This window comes from Podarcis pityusensis (assembly GCF_964106645.2).
Source record: "Podarcis pityusensis genome assembly, chromosome: 13".
Lineage (NCBI taxonomy): Eukaryota > Metazoa > Chordata > Lepidosauria > Squamata > Lacertidae > Podarcis > Podarcis pityusensis.
The window spans coordinates 29,672,747-29,696,052 of NC_138038.1; the positions used below are offsets into that span (position 1 = coordinate 29,672,747).

A 23,306-nucleotide genomic window follows, 5' to 3' on the forward strand; every position below is an offset into this window, starting at 1 on the left:
GAGGACCCCAAGAAATTCATGATTTTAAAGGATTGAGGGGTTAGAGCAGACTGCCTCAACCTTGGCTCTCCAGATGTTTTTGGCCTACAACTCCCATGATCCCTAGCTAGCAGGACCAGTGATCAGGGATGATTGGAATTGTAGTCTCAAAACATCTGGAGGGCAGAGGTTGAGGAAGCCTGGGTTAGAGCCATTGCTTTCAAAATAGGCATTGTTCCACCCTGAGACTTCTCTCAATCTGGATATTATAAACAAAACTCCACAAACCTCTAGAGCAGGCATTTTACTGAAGTTCACAAGGCACACGTAGAGATATTTACTCACATTCGAGTGTATGGAGTTCTTTTGCTTTGAATGAATGAAGTTAGGAAACTCTCCATGAAGTTCTTTATGGTGTTTTCTATGGAGTTTTTTTAAGAACAAGTGAATTTGCCTCTCTTCCTGGGCTTGCAAGAACTAAACTGAACTAGGTTGTAAAGGACAGAAGGAGGTTTTCTCCGCTCTGGGCAGAGCGAATAGAAAATAAAATACTCCTGTTCCTTCATTTCCCAGCCTACTTTGGGGAAAGGCACTACCTTTCCTTAAAGGGACAACATTATTCCTTTTACTGATACTAATATACTGATATGCTATCAATAATAATTGAAACGGGGGCGGGGGGACAGAACAGATATTTCTGGGAATAAATGGACTAAAGGGAAATAAATGTGTTGAGACAATTTTGGCCAACACTAATTGCGTGCATATATTGTATATATATTATATTGCAGATGCAGCTTATTGTATCAAGTGCCCAGAAGATCACTATCCAAATGAGAACCATGACCAGTGTATCCCTAAGGTTATATCTTTCCTATCTTATCAAGAGCCCTTGGGTTTTGTTTTGGTTAGTGTTGCTCTTTCCTTTGCTGTGATCACTTGTTTTGTGATACAAACATTCCTAAAGAATTGGAACACGCCCATTGTCAAAGCCAATAACCAGAACCTCAGTTGTGTTCTTCTCATTGCCATCCTGTTGTGCTATCTTTCTTGTTTGCTCTTCATTGGCAAACCTGGGAAGCTGTCCTGCCTTCTTCGACAAATGACTTTTGGTATCATTTTCTCTGTGGCAGTTTCTTGTGTGTTGGCAAAAACAACCCTTGTGGTCCTGGCCTTCTTGGCCACAAAACCAGGCAACAGGATCAGGACATGGCTGGGCCAAAAAGTGGCTATTACCATTGTTCTTTCCTGCTCCCTCAAACAAGTCTGTATTTGTATTGCATGGTTGTTGTCCTCTCCACCATTCCCAGATGTTGACATGTACTCACAGACTGGGAAGATCATACTGGAATGCAATGAAGGTTCCATCACCATGTTCTACTGTGTCTTGGGCTACATTGGCTTTCTGGCCCTCTTCAGCTTCATTGTAGCTTTCTTAGCCAGAAGCTTGCCTGACACCTTCAATGAAGCCAAGTTTATCACCTTCAGCATGTTGGTGTTTTGCAGTGTTTGGATCTCCTTTATTCCTGGTTATCTGAGCACCAAGGGGAAACACATTGTGGCTGTGGAGCTTTTTGCCATCTTGGCCTCCAATACCGGGCTGTTGGCTTGCATCTTCTTCCCCAAGTGTTACACCATTGTTTTCAGGGCTGATCTCAACACAAAGAACCTGTTAACTGGAAAAAGGATTGGCTGATTTTGCATGTTAATATCTCCATTCATTCATCCAAATATGTAATTCCTGCAATTTGCTCACTTTTGTGGTATGTTGCTTTTAATCAGTTTTCTAGTGACACAAGTGTTAATGAAGTATTAATAAAGTAGGGCTGGTAAAATAGTTGACTCTGGGATGTCAGGTTGAATGATGGAACCACACTGGAATAAAATGAAGACTCCATCATCACGTCCTACAGTCAGGTTTCTGGTCATCTGCAGCTTCACTTTTGCTTTTCTAGCTGGGACATCACTTGACATGTTCATTCACACTGAGCCCCTCGTCTTAGGCATGCTGGCTTTTTCTAGTGTTTGGATTTATTTCATACCTGCTCATCTGAGCATGATAATAATATACTAATGCTATTTAAATGAGTTCGTGGAAGAGGGTAATTAGTAATTGTAGAATAGGGTGAACTGTACCAAAGATTGGAAGGATGAGACACACAAGGAAATAAAAATAGAGAGGTTTGTTCTTTCCTTCTCCCATGTAATGGATTATAGGATTGCCACCTTAATTAGTCATATTTAGCTTGAAAAGCCTCACTTATTTAAATGGAAACTGAATGCAACATAATGATTGACCTAACACCACACACTAGGAATGATTGATATAGCCATGTTTCTGAAATATAATTTCTGCACACTGTCCCTTACTCATATTAGCCCTCAAACCTCATCATTAAACTAGTTACAGACTATATTCTCTAGTGCCTTGTTATTAATATTTCTGTCTGTCTCTACAGAAATAATCTCTGGTGAATCTTGCTTTTTAAAAAAAACAGAGAATAAAAGATGTGCAAACTGAATGACAGAATCTAAAAGAATTAAAGGTGTTTAGATAAAACCACCCAGACAATAGGAACAAATATCAGGAGTGTAGGTAGGGTATGAAGGAAGATTCTTAAAAGCCATTTCTGAGATGGAAAGTCATGGCTTGAGTCATATTTGAGTGAGATGGACAAATATGACAAAAGTGTGACTTAAGAATCCCTCACTCCCCCCCCTCCCAAAATCCAGAAGATACCCAGATATAATCATTTGAATGAGACACATCAGAAGAAAAGCCCAAATGTGCAGAAGTCGATTGAGAAAACTAGACAGAAAAGGTAAGGTTTGTTACATATCCCTTATCCACTCTCTTCATTTCAGATGTAATTGTTTCAGTCACAACCCATAATAAAATTTCATACATCATTTCATACAAGGAAACAAGGGAAAATGAATACTTAACAGCAAACACAAAAATGAATTCACACCCCATGATTAACAATTCAGCAAACTATCTTTTGGAGGTTTTTTAAATGGCTGTTTCCAAAAGCGTAGCTGTATTAGTCCCTTGCAGCAAAACTGGCAGTCTTCTGGCATCTTAAATGCCAACAGATTTAAAAAACTTATTCCATAATAAATTTATTGGTATTGAGTGAGGTGCCACAAGACTGTCAAATCTGCATTTTTCACAATGGTGAACAGTCTACTTTGACACATAATTTTGTGATTAAACATTTCTGCATTATTGTTTAAAATACTTCTTTCTCCCATAATTAGGATTACCTGATGGAAATTTTTATGCAGCAAAATAGAACAACAATGAATCTATTAATTCTGCATGGATTTGGGGACCTCCAGGAACTTCAGTTTTTTGTTTTTCCACTGTTTTTAGGAATTTATGGAATAACAATGGTTGGGAATTTTCTTATTTTATTATCTGTGTCAGTTGATAAGAAACTTCACACTCCCATGTATTTCTTTATTGGCAATTTATCATTCTTGGAACTCTGGTATACCTCAAACATTACCCCCAAAATGTTGGTGGATTTACTGAGAAAGGACAAGACCATTTCATTGACAGGCTGCATCATACAGCTATACATCTTCTGTGCCCTGGGAACTGTTGAATGCTTTCTCCTGTTGCTCATGTCATATGATCGTTATCTTGCCATCTGTAATCCACTGCACTATGCCAAATCAATGAATTGGAATTGTTGCCTTAAATTAACTGCTGGAACATGGTTATGGGGCTTCCTGTTAGCTGCTGGGCTGAACATCATTGTATCCACGTCTTTAACACTTTGTGGCCCCAATCAGGTTGATCATTTCTTTTGTGACTTGACACCCTTGTTGAAGTTGTCCTGTTCTGATATCCACCTAGCAGAAGTGGCCATCTTTGTAGCATGCTTTGCTGTGTCATTAGTTCCTTTTCTTCTAACCATCACATCATACGTCTCTATCATACTGACCATTTTCAAAATTCCATCATCATCTGGAAAGAAGAAAGCCTTTTCCACTTGTAGCTCTCATCTAATTGTAGTAAGCTCCTTCTATGGGACTCTAGGCATCACATATGCAGTCTCTATAGGGACACAGTCAGTAGAATTAAACAAAATACTTTCCTTGTTGTATACTGTTCTGACTCCTATGTTTAATCCCATTGTATACAGTCTGAGGAATAAGGAGGTTAAAGAAACACTAAGAATGTTGTTGAGTAAAGCTTTGGCTTTCATAAACTGGTCAAATGCTATGCAGCAATATTGATAATATTTCCCCCAAAAAATGTTGAGGTTGGATTTGCTATAAGTAAACTGCAGCAAAAGGCAGCAATATAGGGCTTGAGACACTGTATGCCAGCACCACAGGACACATTATACTACAGATGTGGTAAAATCTTCCAATTCCTTCTAGTCTACCTAAATACTTTAGCCTTCCTTAAACATTCTTGAGACACACGTTCTGAGAAGGGAACTTGCAAATCTGCTTTGAAAATCCCATTACCTGCAATCTTGTGACCCAAGTCTGGAAGCTCCCTGATAAATTCTCATAGTCCTATTAAAATTCTGCGCTTGTATTTTCATTATTTCAAATTATAATGCACTCATCATGATAAATATTTCTAGGTCAATTTACAAGGTGTTGGCGCAACACTAGCTTTTCAACAGCGGTGCTGCTGCTGCTGCTGCTGCTGCTGCTGACCAGCAGGGTGGAGAGTGAGGTGACAAGGTCTGCAGGGTATGGTTGAAGTGATGTGAGCACAGGGTTGGCCCCACCTGTGTACCAGCACCATGCTAACCTCTTTGCACCCCTTTTGCTCCTGGTAAGTGGCAGCTACAACACTGCTGGAAAGCTAGCATTACAGCTCCACCCTTCTGACTCTTCCTTTCTTTCTCACACGATGTATCTAAAATAGCAAGTTTGAATTTTTATGTATAAACTTTGTAATTTATTTTGACATACCAAGAGAAATGAATAACAAGCTTATATTCCCAATGGATGTGTTTGGGATATGGTATACATTGCAGAGCTCTTGATTTACTGGTTTTTGTTTTAAGTAATTACCACCTTTTGTTTCTTTGACGTATACACTATTGTTTTGACAGCAATAAGATTCTATTTCTTTTTATGTGTTTTAAAATTTAATAAAGCTCCCCTCCTCTCTTCTCCCCCAACCTTATACTGTACACAACATAAATGTCTCACATCAAATGTAACTGATTTGTAGAAAAGACTCTATGACCTGAAAATAGAGATAATACAGTACTTTTGTAACCCAGGAAAATCTTTAATAAAACTTAAATAAATAAATACAAAGAATAAAGGTTAATTTGAGACACAGGAGCCTTTGCATTTAACTCAAAACATCTGTAGGCAGGATAATGTATTGAAAGCCACAGAGAGGTCAGTGACACGCTCCTTCCATTGGCTTGAATAAGCTTCTTCCTTTCCATAACTGTAATTATCATAGGTTTGCAGCCATCATGAGAAGATAAAAGCTGTTTCCATGCATTTGTCCGAACACACAAAGGGTTAAAATAGAGATGGGGCAGGGGTGCACATGCAAGGTCTGTAAAGTATAATTAATTAATTGACACTGGAATAAGAATGGCTCTATGTATTGCCGAAAGGTTTAACATTGGAAAATTCCACTGGAGTATAGCCAGCAAGAAGAGCTCTCTAAGCTGCCTAAATGGGTTGATAATTCGGTATTGTTATTGTTCTCTGGTAGCTCTGTTGTGGTGGTTTTAACCTTAGATCATATGAGAGGTATTGCTCCTCTCCTCAACCTCTTGTCTATCCATCCGGACGGAAGTGCAGCATCCTATCTGTGGAAGGGTTTCTCAGAGGGTTTCAGAATCCCAGTAGTGGCTCCTTAACCGCGAAGGACTCTCCTAATCAGAAGTCAGTAAGGGAAAGGACGCTCGCCTCACCCAACGGGTAGCTAGCCCCACCCCTGGGTCCACACTATATGTGCCACTCTGGGTGCCAGAGCAGCTAGCTCCGCCTCTGGAGTCACACTATGGCATACAGCTAATTGGGATGAACCCAACAGGGCCGCCACTTAGCCCCTGCTTGGTCTCCAGGACAGAGGCACCCCGGCCCAGACCCACCCCCCCTTTTCAGATTATTAGGCAACCAAATGTATCATTCCATAACACCTCATACAGGAATTATTTGTTTATTTATTTATTTATTTATTCATTCCTGGGGAACCTGCCTTTTTCTCCCAGATCAACTATAAGAGCAGGACCACAGCTTTAACAAAATGACAGCCCAAACAGGAAGACACATGGGAGCAATGGTACTGCTTTGAAGTGTTCCAGATCCATTTCCTGTTCTCCCAATGAGCAGGGCAGCTGTGGAAAAAATTGCAAGGAAGTACAATAATGATTTAGTCCTTAGTCCTATAATCTAGTAAGCCTTTAAGCCCAACAGTCGAAATCGCATAATTTCAATGCTTTAACTATATTAGGGAACATGTATAGTTAGTAAACAAATTGCTAGTTTGGTGAGAAATAACACTTCACTGAAGTGGATAACACTTTGGCCAAGAGCTCACCTTTGGCAATCTTCTAGAACATGTTGCATATGTAGCAGTTCTTTCTAGCTAGAGTGAAACTCAAACCTGACATTTACAGTACCAGATAGAAGTGTTCTGGAATGTCCTGGCTGTGTCCGGAATGTCCTGGCTGTGTCTGTAGTACAACAGTTTTGGTAATCTGTAGGAGAGCATCCCACCAATCTCTTGTCATACTAACAATCGTGTTATCAGCTAACAATCAAAGGTGTTAAAATTTTAGCTACATTGGCAACAGGATGTTGGCTAGAAGCGACTGGTTTTCTGAAGCTAAAACTTACAATTTTGTTCTAGGAGTTACTTGATCACAATATAGAACTATTTGTTTATTCCTTATGAGTTTTACACATGATGAAAACGTATACTCAAGCAGATATTTTTATAATCACTGTACTATACTATGATACAGTGCATAATGAACATCCACATTCAGCTAGTCTGTGTGCCAGCCCCCTTCAGATTCAGCACAGAGAGCACCAAGTGACTCAGAAACAAATCAGAAGTTTAAAAGTCTTGATACAAAATGAGTCTTGGGGCCTATGTGCATACCTAACCTTAAAAATAAAATAAAATAGCAAACAAACAAACAAACAAACAAACTGCACCACAGGGTAAGACTCCCAAAATCGGTTAAGACAGACCTTGAGATCTGGATCACGTTTCTGGAACGCTACAATGGAGTCTCCTTATGGCAGGAAATCCTCAAATTTCCAGGTTCACTGATGCCGCTGGGTCCTTGGGCTTCAGTTTATTCTTTAGGGGACGCTGGTGTGCTCAACAATGGCCAGCAGAGGAGCAAGGCGAGGCTATCATGTGGGATCTCACTTTTCTGGAGTTTTTCCCCCCTTAGTTGTGGCTGTTCACATTTGGACTGAGGAGTTCCAGAATCGCTGGGTGTGCTTCAGAACTGATAACCCGGCAGTGGTCAACATACTAGCTAAACAGTCATCGCGTTCCGAGAGGGTGTCGTGCCTACTCCAATCATTCGTCCTCCAGTGCCTCGCTTCCGAGCATTAGCTCCCAGGGCTCAGCCACTGCCAGAACCCGTTCCGGAGCACCTGTGGAACCTTGGAGACGTGAAGTGATTAAGGGAGTATTAGCATCTGTCGCACCCTCTACGCTTAGATCATATAAGAAGGTCTGGTGTGATTTCATGGGGTTCAGGTCCAAAGTATCCTCCCTTTCCACCAATGTTACACCCTCCACAGAAAACGTTCTGCAATACTTAACACACCTTCATGGCCTAGGTTGAGCCTCGAAAACTTTGAGGATACACATAGCCGCTATCACATTCTTTAGTAGACCCATGTTTTCCACAGTCACCTTTGTTGAGACACCAATTCACAAGGGCACTCCGCAAAGCTATTGATGCCTGTGGTTTATCTTCCCAGGATTATGCGGCACACTCACTCAGGATTGGCGCCGCCACAACAGCTGCACGCTTGGGCCTGCCAGCGGATAAGATTAAGGAAATGGGCCGGTGGAAATCCGACGCTTATAAAGGTTACACTCGTTAGAATGCGCTCTGCTCCTTTACCTCTACTTACCCATATTTTTCTTTCCTTTATTCTCAGCCATTCTCAGAAGCGTCTGGATTTGTGGCCGTGGTATAGTCCATTCGGCCCACGTACGGTCAGTTAGCTGTGGCCTCACCCCTAACCTTGGATTGCCACCTGGAGTGCGAGTTTCCTGGTTTTCGAGACGAGGCTTTGCGTATGCCATTGCTGAGAGGGAGAGACGAGGCATTGCTTATGCCACTGCTGAGAGGGAGAGTTGCCACGTTTGGCCCTCCTGACATCCTTATCATTCACTTGGGAGAGAATGACCTTACTAAGATGAGAAGCGTGGACTTGTTGCGGAACATAAAAAGAGACTTGGAGGCGATTGCGGCATTGTGCCCAGGAACAATGGTGTTCTGGTCCTCCTTTTTGAAAAGAATTGTTTGGCGCGGTGCGCAGAACTGTATGGCCATTGAAAAAACCAGGAAACTCCTGAATCGGGCGGTAGCCCGTGGGGTACGCTTTATGAATGGCCGAGTCATTTATCATGACCGTATCCGGATCGGCGACCAAGCCATGTACCGGAATGACGGAGTTCATCTGACAGACATTGGGAACATCTGGTTGGACAGCATCATTAGTAGCATTAGGGATTGGTTGCAGCTGTGAGGGTATTGGCGGCGAGCCCCTTTGCGGCTCGGGTGGCGGTTAGGCATTGGATTCATGTGTTGTGCTGTGTCAAGGGCTAGGTGTGGCCATCGCCTATGCTATCTACCGTGGGTTATTCCGTTAAAGGAATCTGGCGGTCGTGTATTCCGTCCGATGCCTGCTTGGCGGGAGGCCATGGCACGACCCTCGGTGACATCAGGGGGTGAGCCTATAGTTGGATGAGCATCAACAGGCTCCACCTACTGTTGAATAAACCCACCACCTATAGTCATCCAATGCCTAAGCCAATACCTTTTCACTGCTGTAATCAATAAAGTTGTGGCCTTTTCTTGCCCATTAACCTTATATCACGTGTCCTTGTGTATTTATTTCACATAGCGGGGTCGGGCCCTCGATTCACAACTGTAATTATCATAGGTTTGCAGCCATCATGAGAAGATAAAAGCTGTTTCCATGCATTTGTCCGAACACACAAAGGGTTAAAATAGAGATGGGGCAGGGGTGCACATACAAGGTCTGTAAAGTATAATTAATTAATTGACACTGGAATAAGAATGGCTCTATGTATTGCCGAAAGGTTTAACATTGGAAAATTCCACTGGAGTATAGCCAGCAAGAAGAGCTCTCTAAGCTGCCTAAATGGGTTGATAATTCGGTATTGTTATTGTTCTCTGGTAGCTCTGTTGTGGTGGTTTTAACCTTAGATCATATGAGAGGTATTGAATTGTAAATTGGAAGGGTGGTGGCTGAATCTTTGATCTCAGGTTCTGTGGAAGTAAGGGTGTATAAATAACCCCTCCAGTGCGTGAATACAGCTCCAGGAAAAATGGAGACTGTAAGGAGAGACAGACCTCTGATTTTAGATCTGTTTGAAGTATTTCATATTTTATTTCTAAGGTGCTGAGCCTGTGCTGGACTTGCACAATATATTCTATGGAAATATTTGGATGCATCTTTGATGTTTTTGTTGTTTTGAGGCAAGTTCTGCAAGTAAAGCTTTAATTAAACTCATGAACCTTGCCAATGTTTTATTTTCAAAAGGAGTGAGTTTTTATGCACCCTGTCACTTCAAACTGTTCAATATTAATATTTGAAATAAAGCCACCACCCAGAGTACCCTGACTGCTCTTTGGCCCATCAATACTTTATATTGATCTGATATATGCTCAGCTTGTTAATTCCCCCAGGTTTGAAAGCTCTTCACACTGTTCTGCAGCTGTCCCATATGTTGCTTGCAAGAATCTGAAATTGCCAGATGCACAGAATATTCAAATAAAGAATTACCCCACTGGAGGGATCATGAACACTTTTCTTTGACTTTTCTGTGAATCTGTAAGCAGGGGCAGTCTCCTTCCATCTCCTCCATTTCTTTCCATGCCTCTCCCCACCAATGGTAAGTTTTTTGTACTTTCAGTTTCCAACTGCTTAAGAGCAGACATGGTTCCATGCTGTCTGAGACCCAATATTTCCTGAGATGTGGAACAATATTCACTTAGGAATATCCTCATCCAGAGATCCATAATGAATGCACGAGAAAGCACAAAAATCCATGGAATGGACAAAAAGATGCACAATTTCAGGGCTGGGATGTGGGCTGTGTCCACGCTCCACATATTGGCTATCAGTGGGAATGACTAAACTCTGAATACAGCTGATGACACATTCACATCACACTGAAAGTATATGACGCTTCAATGTTTATACCTTATTCACAGATTGGATGTGTGTGTGTGTGTGTGTGTGTGTGTGTAGGTGGTACATATGCACATAAGTATGTTTCAGAAGAATCTGTACATTTTTTATAAAAAAAACCAATATCAGATATGGAAACAATAATTTTTAAATACAAATTTACAGTGATCTGTGCTTCTCCACATTCACATGGTATGCCAACATTCTCTTCACTCAAGTGGCAATATAGGCTTTCTAGTCAAAAGCTTCCTCAATGCATTCTGGACATCCTTGTTCCTCAGACTGTATATAATAGGATTAATCATTGGTGTCCCCACTGTATAGAGCATAGAAAAGACTTTGCTTAAGTTGGGATACCAAGTTGTTGTAGGTACACCATACACCACCATCAGTGTCCCATAGAACACTGTAACCACAATGAGATGTGAGGAGCAGGTGGAAAAGGCTTTCTGTTTGCTTTTGGCAGATGGGATCTTGAGGATGGTGGAGACGATTTTATAGTATGATATAATAGTGAGAAGGAAAGGAGAGAAGGTTACAAGGATGGAGATAAGAAAAGAGGGGAACCTCACTTTTTGTGTGTTTCCACAGGCAAGTTTGATGACAGGGGCCAAATCACAGAAAAAATGATTGATCTCATTAGAAGCACAGAAAGGCAACATAGAAACCATTATTATGGTGAGCACTGGGGTCAGAAACCCACCAATCCACGACCCTATTGCTAGCTGAATGCACACTCTGAAGTTCATTAAGTTTCCATAATGCAGTGGTTGGCATATGGCTACATAGCGATCATAGGACATTGCTGCTAGAAGAAAACACTCAGTAACTGCCAAAGAGCCAAAGGTGTAAAACTGGAGGAGACAAGCTGAGAAGGAAATGGCCTCATGGGCAGTCAGTAATGTTTTCAGCATCTTTGGAACCACACTGGTGGTGTACCATATTTCTAAGAAAGACAGGTTTCCTAGGAAGAAGTACATAGCTGTATGAAGGCTGTGATCAGTCAACACAACTGCCATGATAATTATATTCCCTGTTAATATTACTATATAGACTGCAAGGAATACCACAAACATAGGGATCCTTAGCTCATGAAGGTTTCCTAGTCCCAGCAGAATGAATTCTGTGATCAGTGTATGATTAGGGCTTCCATTTCCATCTGGAAAGAGAAACACACGGGGTATGAAGGAAAGGAAGACCAACAGAACAAGAAATTAGTTCAGCATAATTTGAATAATCTGATTTGCTATAAATCATATAGTGTCTTAGCAAATCCCTTAGATTGTACGATCACATGCAGCCATGGGAAAACTCCTTGCTAGGTGCCAGACTACATCAGCCATGCACATAAATACACACATAGGAAACTCACAACTTCCACCCCATACTGGGCTACCTCCAAATGCAATGCTTTAATTATCTCTTATGAGTGTACGACACTCATTCATTTTCATGGTGACCAGAGCTGAAGGAACATCCATGGTGTGAGGCAAGTGTCTAGGGCTGTCACCTCTGAACTATGTATTGAATTCCCAATCATTAATGATGCTTTTTGGCATAATATAAGCAGCCTTCTAGGTGTGTCAGAAAGGAGAATCAGGGAAATTAGACTAGATGAGCTTCAGCAGGACTTTTTTCAAGGTCTGTCATTTGGTTCACACAGAGTTTTAGCCAATTAAATTCTACAGAGTGGACTCACTGATATACAGTGGTACCTCAGGTTAAGTACTTAATTCGTTCCGGAGGTCCGTTCTTAACCTGAAACTGTTCTTAACCTGAAGCACTACTTTAGCTAATGGAGCCTCTTGCTGCTGCTGGGCCGCCAGAGCACGATTTCTGTTCTCATCCTGAAGCAAAGTTCTTAACCTGAAGCACTATGACATGTTACAGACTGCGCTAACCCAGAAATAGTACCTCGGGTTAAGAACTTCGCTTCAGGATGAGAACAGAAATCGTGCTCCGGCGGTGCGGCAGCAGCAGGAGGGCCCATTAGCTAAAGTGGTGCTTCAGGTTAAGAACAGTTTCAGGTTAAGAACGCACCTCCGGAACGAATTAAGTACATAACCAGAGGTACCACTGTACCATGCTCCCTCATTCAAAGAGGAACTGGACCCTGTGATGGAAATATGGGGAACCTGTAGTTCTGCATAGATTTCTGGACTCCAACTCACATTAACCCAGCCAGCATGGCCAGAGATCAGGGATGATCAGAGTTGCAGTCCAGCAAAATCTGGATGGCTAAATTGTCATTAATTCTACTCAATATTGATCTAAAATATATTGCAATGTATAGTTAGCAGAGTAAAAACTTAAACACGTTGCAGGATTCCACCAAAAATAGACCAGATTAATTAATTAATTAATTAATTAATTAATATTTCATCCAGCAGAGCTTTACTGCTACTGAAGGTAAATGAGCATAATGTTCACAAATCCAATACATTCAGAATTGGCACTGCCCATAAGAAATCCAGTTGCAGCAGACTTAACTTAAACTTACAATAACTTACAAGTGTAAACTTTAATACTAAGCATACTATGTACAGAACACCACACCAGAATGAAAAGCGATAGAAAGAGAAAGTGAAACCCAGGCTTCTTCTGGCCTATTTTTATAGTCAGCATGAGATAACAGAATCAGTTTAAGCCAGCTGTACTCAGCTTCTCTAAAGGAATAACCCAAACATCTTGAACCTTCTGCTTGTTTCTTTCACACAGAGAAGCTTCCAGAACCCTTCAGATCTCTACATATCAGATCAATACTTTGAGTAAATCCATTGAAGGAATGGGGACATAAGTTAGATTTCAGTAGGTCTACTTTAAGCTTAGGTCTGGATGCAATTCAGAGTTACTGTTTAAATGTGCTTTCAAGGAAGGAAGGAAGGAAGGAAGGAAGGAAGGAAGGAAGGATAAATTTTGTTTTACCTTTCAAAATATTGCCTCCAAAATGCATCTTGAATCTCCGTCTTGACAATTATCACAGAGTATTTTATTTCTCTCTCTTCCTGATACTTAGAATATAGTCTTTAGAATATAACCGAAAACCTGTTTTGATGTAAGAAGCGGGAAAAGTAGTTCGCTCAGTATTTTATGTGGAGGAAATGGGAGGAATGATGTGACATCCTGGCAAACCAATAAATGAGGTGCATGCATCACCAATTAAAAGCAAATTATATTTGGCAGTGCTGTACTGACTTGATTGCAGCAACAATAGGGACTACTTTGAATCACCAGTATATATACACTTGGGAATATTTAATTATGAGTCAGCTCAAAGCCTAAGTTACTGAAAAACAAGGGAGGATATAATCAATATTTGATATTGGGGAAACCCAGCCAAATGGGTGGGGTATAAAAATTATTATTATTATTATTATTATTATTATTATTATTATTATTCAGGATATTTTGCCCACTTCTTGGGTTGGATCAGTAAAAAAATAAGTTAATTACTTAAACTTAAGTAATTAAGTAAACATCCAACCATCTGTAGCCACTTGGGAAGAAAAAAATGGCCCTTTGAGCTTTCCCCCTCTGTAATAAATTCTGTGTAAACATGTGGTGAAATACATTAAAAATAATACAGATACAACATGGTGAATGCCACAATGGTTTTAAACCCCTAATTATGAAATTTTAATGTATTCAATATGTCAAAAAGATTGGTGCTTATTTTAACTTTTTATGTGGTTTGTTTCTATGGAGCAGATCCTCAGTGCAGGCTGGCATGGTTTAATATTGAAATTGCCCTATAACCCTAGTACCTTTTCTATCTTGTCCAGGACATAAGAGAACAACTGGCATCCTCTACCTACTTAACACTTAACCAGTTTGCCCTGGCAAATATGAAGGTTATCAACTCCCTTAAGGAGGAACTCAACTTCAAACAATGAAGCTAATTTTGGGGTAAATTTCTGATTTCGGAGCCATAAATAAGAACATAAGAAAAGCCCGTTCTCAGAACTACAGAGAGAAGAACTTCTCCCCCCCCCAACAGTAGTGTCTCAGGAAAGCATGACAGAGTAAGGTGTATGGAACAATTTTGCACCTTCATTTATTATACAGGAATAAGTGAGGCCCCAAAAATATATTTAAATTATAGTTTCTTACAATGGCAAATTAGCAACACACATTTGCTCCAACTCTTTCCTCAGCACTCTCAGTTTCTGTAGATTTATAATGCTAGATACATCCACGCCTTCTGCATATCTCTAAGAGAATTAAGATTTATTTAGAATAGAATATTTGAATGTAACAATGACTGGGCTCTGCCTACATACAATTAATTTGTAACTGGCTAGACAGGTTGTGCATTTAGTTGTGTTTTTCTTTTCCTTGTAATAAATCAAAATTGCTGCTTGTGTGGAAGTATATGAATGTGGAGAACTCCATACTTCGGATTCCCATCTTCAGGTATCCCTACTGAATGAATGGTAATCAAGGTGACAGGAAGACCCAGTCAGCTGCCCATTCTGCCTCAGTACTGGCCAGTGGGGTGTATCCTCAGCCTGCTCAGACTTAGGGAGACAGCATATCTGCTGCTTCTGCATCAATCATACACTTGTGGGTGAGGTGGTGGGTCGTCCTTTTAAGGGTTGGGGGGGATGCCTCCGTCCCGCTTCTTTTCCCAGCAGCACCACCCTCCCCCCCCCATCTCTCAATGTGGCTTATTCGTCGCTTCAGGGCCATGTAGGAATCTTTGGCAGATCCACCTCTGGGTGGGTTGGTTTTTTCACCTACTGCATATTGAATAGCTGGGTCTGTTAGGATTTTTATCTCACCAGCTGCTCAGTGAGCAGCACAATGGTTGTTTATATCATGTGAGTGTCTGGGAGTGTGAGACAGGAAGTCTCAGCACAGTCTCAGTACTGTGAAAAAAAGTTACTTTCACTTCTGAGTGAAGTGTTCTCTTTCTGAGTGAAGGAATCTTTGGCAGATCCACCTCCAGGTGGGTTGGTTTTTTCACCTACTACTTATTGAATAGCTGGTTCATGGGCATTAGATGGTCTGCTGTACTGTAAATTAAGTTAACCTGGTATTTTATTCATTCATTTTTGGCAGGAAGGGGAGTCGTTGTGTTTCAGCCTGGTCACCCCCTTAAGGCAGGTGCCACAGAAAGAATGTAGTTGGTCAAGGGGGCCTTGGAGTCAAAAAGGTTGAAAACTTCTCCCCTAGTGGTTACAATTTGTTCAAGTTTGCTCCTGCTCCTGTGTTTTCCCTCTGCAAGGATTTTTAATAGTGCACCAGGGAATTATATGCAATTCAAACAAATTGGGTGTTCAAGATGCATTAAAAAGTCCACTTCAATGGGATTGAATAATACCTTAAGTGACAGATTGCTTAGAATTGGTCCCAGATGCTCGGTCTGTCCTTCAAATCCCTTGGTGTATTCCTACACTCTCTGTGTTGAAGGGCCTGTGGGAACACAGCACAGCTTAAGTTATCTAAGGGATTTCTTTTTCCTCCATAGTTGTTTAAGACTTGATAGGGCTATATTTTCAAAGCTGAGGTGAAATCTTAAAGGAGACGTGGCTTTTAATAAGATAAATATTTCTTATTCAACTAAATTAATTTGAGTTACAAACAGCTGTGCAGGACAGCATCCTTACCTGAATTTTTAACTGGGTGAGTAGAAAGAATAAGACAGTCAATTAGTTGTTGAAAATAGTAAAAGTGGAAGAATAGTATATATTATAAGTTAATTGATACAAAGAGAGCAGCAAATAGTTGGTAAGTGGCTCTATTTTTGAGTGTGTTTCGGAATATAAACTTTGAGAGAATTCAACTTTTTGTATTCTCCTGAAGCAGTTCCAGCTTCCTGATAAGGCAATGGGCCATGAAAGGGAACAAAGGATGTGGATCTGTACAAGACAGAAAATGGGGTACCTTCTCCATTTAGAAAGACAAAGTATTTGATTAGAAGTGGTGTGAGCTAGAAGTGATTTGAATGTGAATGGCATGAACCCCTGCATTGTAATCTCAAGTAGTGTGTGTGTGTGTGAGAGAGAGAGAGAGAGACTACTGCATTAAAAATAAATTAGTGAAATTGAACATATCATTTTGTGATGGATAAGTAAAGAGTACGTTATGAAAGTCAGTTTGTATATACTGCATAAGCGTTCAACTTCATCATATTATGGCAGGAACACATTTTCCCCTCCCTCCAATACTACTTTACAGTAATTTAAACAACGGGAAATTTTTTATTCTAGAATATCATTCACATGCTTTCTTTATATTTCAAGACCTTTTAAAATTTTGTTTTAAAGTTCCTGTGGCATGGTTGGTGGTTTTATTGTGCACATTTTGGTTCTGTGCTGAGTGTGCTGTTTTGTTTGTGTGTTTGGAGGAGCAGTGATCTCACTTTCATGATACTTTGTGTTTTAAAGCTTATAGGCTTTATTTATTGTTCTATACTAAGTTTTATAGTTTTACTTTGTGGACAACATCATATATGTGATGATGTACCTCATAAAGAGAATTAAAAATGATATTCTTTCCTTCTTTTTAGAAGCATATTCATAATGTTGAAATCATTGTTGACAGAGGCTTTTTAAAAATCAAATTCTAATCTAACTTTATTTAACCTATCAATTGGAAGGAGAAGGCATGTAACCTGAGGTACTCCATGCAGCTCAGGTGGGTTCAGTGGTTTGGCATGACTATGCGCAGGTGCAGCTAGTTTGCTGGCCACCACCATTCCTAGATTGGAATAATCTAGGATCAATCCCTGCCGTAGTAACCTCCCAAGTAGAGTATTGTGACTCACTCCATATGGGACTGCCCTTGAAGATAGTCCAGAAGATGCAACTGGTGCAGCAAGCAGCCACTAGTGTCCTAAGCAACATGAGACCCAAACACCTCAAAAGTACCTTCCCCCTGTATCAATCTTCCAGTGACTAAGGTCCAATGGGAAGGCTATCCTTGTTGCCCCACCAATAGTTTAGGTTCACAATATACAGTAGTAACATGGAACAAAACCTTATCTATAGTGATAGCCCACTTAGGGAATACACACACTATTGGGCTGTTTGATGATACCGACAGAAAAAGGTAGATAAAGTGAGGTTTAAACAGAAGTCAAAAGCAAGTAATAAATAAATCAGTGAGGGTACTGGGTGAGCCTCCATTTGGAAAGTATTTTGTTAGCAGATAGCAACAATGAAGAAGGATCTTTTCACTTTACAAGATAGTGAGAGTCAGTGATATTTTTCTAGAAAAAGAGGTGCTGGAATTCACTATGAATGCCTCCCGTCATCTTTTAGAATGGCTATGGTGATCTTAATACTATTATGTATATAGTACATTAATTGATTTACCCTGTACCATGAAGACTATGCAGTATACAATCATTAGTTTAGAGAAATGGGCAAATCTGTCTCTATATACATATCTCCCAAGGGAAGAACAGAAAGAGGCCCTACAGCGTTCTATTTGCAAATAGAGTTGATATTGCCTCTATCAAATACACAAGTTATTATAAAGAAAAAGACTATTTTGGGAATTTATATGTTTGCTTGTTTATATTCCTCATTATGAAGCAGTTGCCTTTGGTGATATATTTCTGTATGACTTTGCATCTTGCTATTATATCACTACCCTTTCGATTCGTTTGCTGAGGAACTCAGTTCGGGCAAGTTCCAGCTTTAAAAAAGCCCCAGTCAGAGTATTTGGGAGGGGGGGAGTCCTGACAGATAACAGGTTGATGGGAAAGGTGCAGGGGCAGGTTCATGTTGGATACACACACACACACACACACACACACACACCATCACATAATATAATATTGTATCATTTCCTGGTGGATAATGAATCTGTTAATTTGGCTATTTGTTTGAGCAGTTAAAAGAAGATTGATGGGAAATACAAATGAAAGATCGCAAAATGGAACAAAAGTGATGGAATTCATCCTTCTTGGCTTCCCAGGATCTCAGTATTTACAGATGTCCATCTTCATGCTCTTTCTTATCATGTATGTGATGTCAATGCTGGGAAATGTGGCCATCATCATTCTGGTAATAGCAAATCGTCGTCTCCATACTCCCATGTACTTCTTCCTATGTAATCTCTCCTTTCTAGAAATATGGTACACTACAGCTTCTATCCCTAAGACTCTTGCCATCTTTCTGGGGAGGAGCAGAAGCATCTCTTTCACTGGCTGCATCCTTCAGATGTACTTTGTGTTTGCCTTTGGATGCACAGAATACTTCCTGCTGTCTGTCATGGCATATGACCGATATTTGGCCATATGTGATCCCCTGCACTATAGCACCATCATGGACAACGAGCTCTCCAGGAAGCTGGCAGCTGGCTCCTGGCTATGTGGTTTCCTCATTATTTTTATACCGGCCTTTCTAATCACAAGATTGTCTTTCTGTGGCCCCAGTGTGATCAATCACTTTTACTGCAACATTGATTCCTGGATAGTTCTTTCCTGTACCAATACCTATGACATTGAGATGGCAGCTTTTGTAATATCCATCATTGTCATATTGGGCTCCTGTCTGATCACCTTTCTTTCCTACATATGCATTATCACCACTATCCTACGCATCCCTTCTGTGCAAGGTCAACAAAAAGCCTTCTCCACATGCTCGTCCCATCTTGCTGTAGTGCTCATTTGGTATGGCTCCACCATCTTTCTTTTTGTCAAACCTTCTAAGCGGACATCCCTAGAAATGACCAAAATTGTCAACATATTGAACACAATTGTTACTCCATTGCTGAATCCATTCATCTACACACTACGAAATAAAGAAGTGAAGGATGCAATCAGAAGTTCATTGCATTAGGCTTATGGTCCCAACTGCCTTAATGGAGGCATCCCCCACAACAGCTTGTGATCGTCAGTGAACGAAAAACAAGGATGACAGAGGGTAAATCATCCTTGCAAACTCCCCAGAGGGACAGGGGAAATGGGCTTCACTCACAGCTCATATTGGTACCTGGGTTTTGCTTGGAATATGGGAGGCAGGGAGTCACCGAGTGCAAAAGCACTTCACCTGGCGAAACCCCTCCTATGACTCCATTAAGAAGCAGAGGTTCTCCATTTAATTGGATCTTTAATTGGCTTTAAAGTACAGGCGCGTGATGCAAAAGGGTTGCAAAAACATACGGTCAAATATACCAGCTACATGGATCAAAGGTTTGAATTGAGATAAGATTTTCTTCGGCATAAGAGTCAAATGGGGAGAAGGAAGCCACAGTTTGTTTATTCTAAGTTTCTTTTATATATTCATGATTCGGCAATCTGGAATATAAGATAAAAATATATTTACAAGTGAGGAAGGGACATTGGAGTAATGTTGATATTAACAAGCAAAAATAGAAATTGTGTGTGATTTGAAATGAAGAAAGGAAGGGAGGGGTACCTCAAGTATGACTATTGGAAAGACAGAGTAATCCTCCTCACCTCTGCTTAAAAGCAACAGACAAGGAAAAAGAGACTGAGATTTATGTGTGCTACTGATGGAATGTAATCTAAGATAAAGTTTAATTGGGCCATAAATCTCTTGCTGGAAGGAAAAGAATTTGGAGGCTGTGAAAAGAATGCTGCAGAGATTCTGGGAGTTGGAAAGGAGTATTAAATCTTCAGCTTGTTCAAAAATTGCTTTTCCTAGGCTGAGGGGGAAAATGGTGACATGTTTTACTAGGGAGACAGAATGTGTTTTAGCAGACTCAGGGCCGTCTTTACTCAGGGTTGCAAGAGGTGTGGGGCACCTGGGCACCAAATTCTGGGGTTACCTACTGTATATGGTCCCTCTCAATTGGTGACAGTGAAAAGCAATGGAGCGATAGTCCCCCCCCCTCGTCGCTCTGTTACTCCATAGCACCAAATACTCCCAAAGAGTCAGGAAACAAAAGCAATTATTTCTGCTGCATCGTTACAGGTGAGCTATTCCCCCCCCCCCACTTTGAGTTCACCTCTCCCCCAAAAGGTCAACAACTTTGGCTCCCCCCTCCCCAAAAAAGCTCAATAAATGTTAATTTGGGGGTGGCTAAACTAAATTTGGGGCCGCTGGGCAGATTTTTGCACCCCGGCGGCGCATATGTTAAAGACGGCCCTGAGCAGACTGTTCCCTGTTCTGAGACATCGAAGCAAGGGATGGAGAGATAAGACCTCTGAGAAACTTCAAGATTCAGTTCTGCCCCAAGCCATGATGGGAGAAAACAACAGCTGGGAAGTGAAGAGACAACATACTATATGGACAGAAGGAATCTCCATGGATATAACAGTTTTCACATGCAGAGCAGAATAAAGATAATAGTTTGAGTTCCTCACTTGAAGCTTTATAAATTTATATATTGTAACATCACAAATGTAAATCATTAATTATGTAGCTGTTGACTAAAAGATTATTATTGTAATTGAAATGTAGCTGACATTAATTAAGATTATGAAACACAGTGATATAAGATCGGAAACTCACCCAAACTATCACATGGGGAGCCACTTTAACTGGAGATTGATTGGGACTTTGATAAGTGTATAATTGGGGAATTAATTGTTATTGTTATAATTTGGCTATTATTGAGAGTGTATTGGAAAACTAATAAAAATATTTTTTTTTAAGAAAGAAGTTCATTGCATTGAGGTTCAAGAGAAACATTCATTATATGATAATAAAGGGTATAGAAATAATGCCACAAATAAACTCATGGTGAAGAACCTCTGGACAGAGGGGCATATGAGGCCTTCAGTAGCTTGGATCTGGTTGTATGGAAAGGATATTCCCCCTCCTAGACCTAGTTTCTGCAATGGTCATAGGGTTAGTTGCCATACGTCCAGGAAATTCCAGACATGTCCTTTGGGGCGCCTACATGCTCATCTGGGCAATTTTTTTTACAATTTTAAGCAAATGTCCGGGTTGGGGGAGGGTAAAAAAAAGTGTGTGCACGACTGGCTCTGGCTCTGTTTCGAACTCTGTTTTGGGTGCCTCAAGCTCTGTTTTGGGCTCTGGCACGTGTGGCTCTAGGTCTGTTTTGGATTCTGGCATGGGCGGGTGAGCTAGAATAGGCTCAAGTACAGTACAGGTGTTGATGACTTATTGATTAAGCACTGAAGCAGCCCTTGAGTACTTTAGAGACAGAAACATAAGGGAATGGGAAGCTGAGTGTGTTGAGTTGTATGTGATGGAGTGGACCACCTAACACAGCATTAGTTACTATGGCTAGGATTTGAAACTGAGGCTCCATGACTTCATTTTGTCTAGAGGTCCTGGAGGGCAAAACAAGGATTTTCCCCATACAAAAACATGCTTTGTACTCTACTTTTTCTTAATTTGTGAGTTGAGTAACAATGCAAGAAGCATTATCAGAACGTTGACTGTGTGAAGGAGAGAAGACCATTGTGTGGAGAGGGATCATATACTATTTCTGGTGGTTGATTGGTTTGTTGGTTTCCCTTGTCTTGGGTAATTCCAAACTCTACTCTCCCTTGCTGAGCTGTAGAACAGCAGATTTGTCATCATCTCCCAGGGCACAAGATGCTCCTTGCTTTCGGAAGTTGATGAAGCAGTAACTAAGCTTCCAAATTTTACTGTTGTTTGATATTAGAATAGTGGAATTCAACAAAGCTTACTCCCAAGTAATTATTGTGCATAGATTGTAGTCATGACACATGGCTGATCAGGGATATAGATCCAGGTCTCCTCAGACAATTTCCAAGATGCTAACTACATTTTGGAGTCCCAACTGGCTACAGGGTTTGTTATGATGAGCTCCTAACTTCAAAATTCACCACTACACCACTGGTCCCTTATTATCTAACCAAAGGGAATTAAAAAGTGACAGTTCTGAATATGTGACAAACACATTTTCTCCAGCATTTCCACTGGGAATACATAGCACTTAATGAATAACTACTTTCCTGTTTGATTATTAAGAGGACTATAATGAAAGCTGCTGCTTCTCAAAAATCCTTGTGGATGTTCAGTGATAACTGTCAAAGGATACTATAAATCAAATCAGAATAGATAGAGTCTGGGATCCAGAAGTCTGAGTTTGGATGTACCCAAATTGAAGCCTCTGAGGAAACTAAATTACCATTCAAAGTAGACAATTTTCATCTTGGAGATGCTGCTCATAGGATTGCCAGAAAAATAGTGATCTCTGTGTAGAATGAAGATTGTATTGTATTAAGGATGGTTATTTTAGTGATCTTTCTGCTGGAACTATTTCCTTACATGTGTGAGGCTCACATAGCAAAATGCAGGCTCCAAGGTCCTCATCGTCCACTTCACATCTATCATCAGCCAGGAGATTTCATCATCGGTGGCATTGTTTCCCATGGTGGCTTCTTATCCACTTCAGCAACATTCATGGAGGAACCTCCACCAGTACTGCCTGAAGAACTTGTGTAAGAACTCAGCCTCTCATGATCAGTCCCAGAGCAGCAGCTTCAGAACAATGGCTGATGCTGCAAATGTCAACTCAGTTATCTTTGATTTAAATATAACATACTGATCTGAAAACTCACATGAATCAACTGTGAATAAAGGGAGTAACACAAACTCCAATTTATGGGATATATACTAAGAAATATTGAATACAGTGAAAATATACTGATCCCACAATGGAAAGTAAGCTCCATGGTGCTCTTTTAGGTTTAGTTCTTGGTCGGGATGTATAGATTAACAGTCTAGTAACTTAGCAGTAAACCCAGCTGAACTCAATATGATTAACTTCTGAATAGATATTTAAATGTCCCAAGTGCTGAAGGTGCTTCTGAAACAATCTGCAACTCTCATTCTAGGGTGGTGCCCAAGGCTTACCAGCACATCCTGGCATTGACATTTGCAGTCAAGGAGATCAATGGATGCTCCCACATTTTACCCAATATCACCTTGGGCTTCCATATCTATGACAGCTATATTAATGCAAGGAGGACGTATCTTGCCACACTG

General features: G+C 40.6%; 2 protein-coding genes and 1 long non-coding RNA gene across 3 annotated transcripts; 2 read left to right on the forward strand and 1 right to left on the reverse strand.

Annotated features, from left to right (window-relative positions):
• The first annotated feature begins 7,865 nt into the window (after positions 1-7,865).
• Positions 7,866-9,054, forward strand: LOC308461580. The gene is made up of 2 exons (XR_013978912.1): positions 7,866-8,247; positions 8,284-9,054. It is a non-coding gene; the product is annotated as an uncharacterized lncRNA (long non-coding RNA).
• A 1,550-nt stretch (positions 9,055-10,604) lies between these two features.
• LOC308461564 (olfactory receptor 10R2-like) lies at positions 10,605-12,108 on the reverse strand. The gene has a single exon (XM_080978573.1). It carries the CDS (start codon positions 11,475-11,477, stop codon positions 10,611-10,613), a length of 867 nt encoding a protein of 288 aa, XP_080834699.1. The 5' UTR covers positions 11,478-12,108; the 3' UTR covers positions 10,605-10,610.
• A 5,680-nt stretch (positions 12,109-17,788) lies between these two features.
• Positions 17,789-20,907, forward strand: LOC308461534 (olfactory receptor 6F1-like). Its single transcript, XM_080978531.1, has one exon. The coding sequence runs from the start codon at positions 18,258-18,260 to the stop codon at positions 19,191-19,193; it is 936 nt and encodes a 311-aa protein (XP_080834657.1). The 5' UTR covers positions 17,789-18,257; the 3' UTR covers positions 19,194-20,907.
• Positions 20,908-23,306: the final 2,399 nt, after the last annotated feature.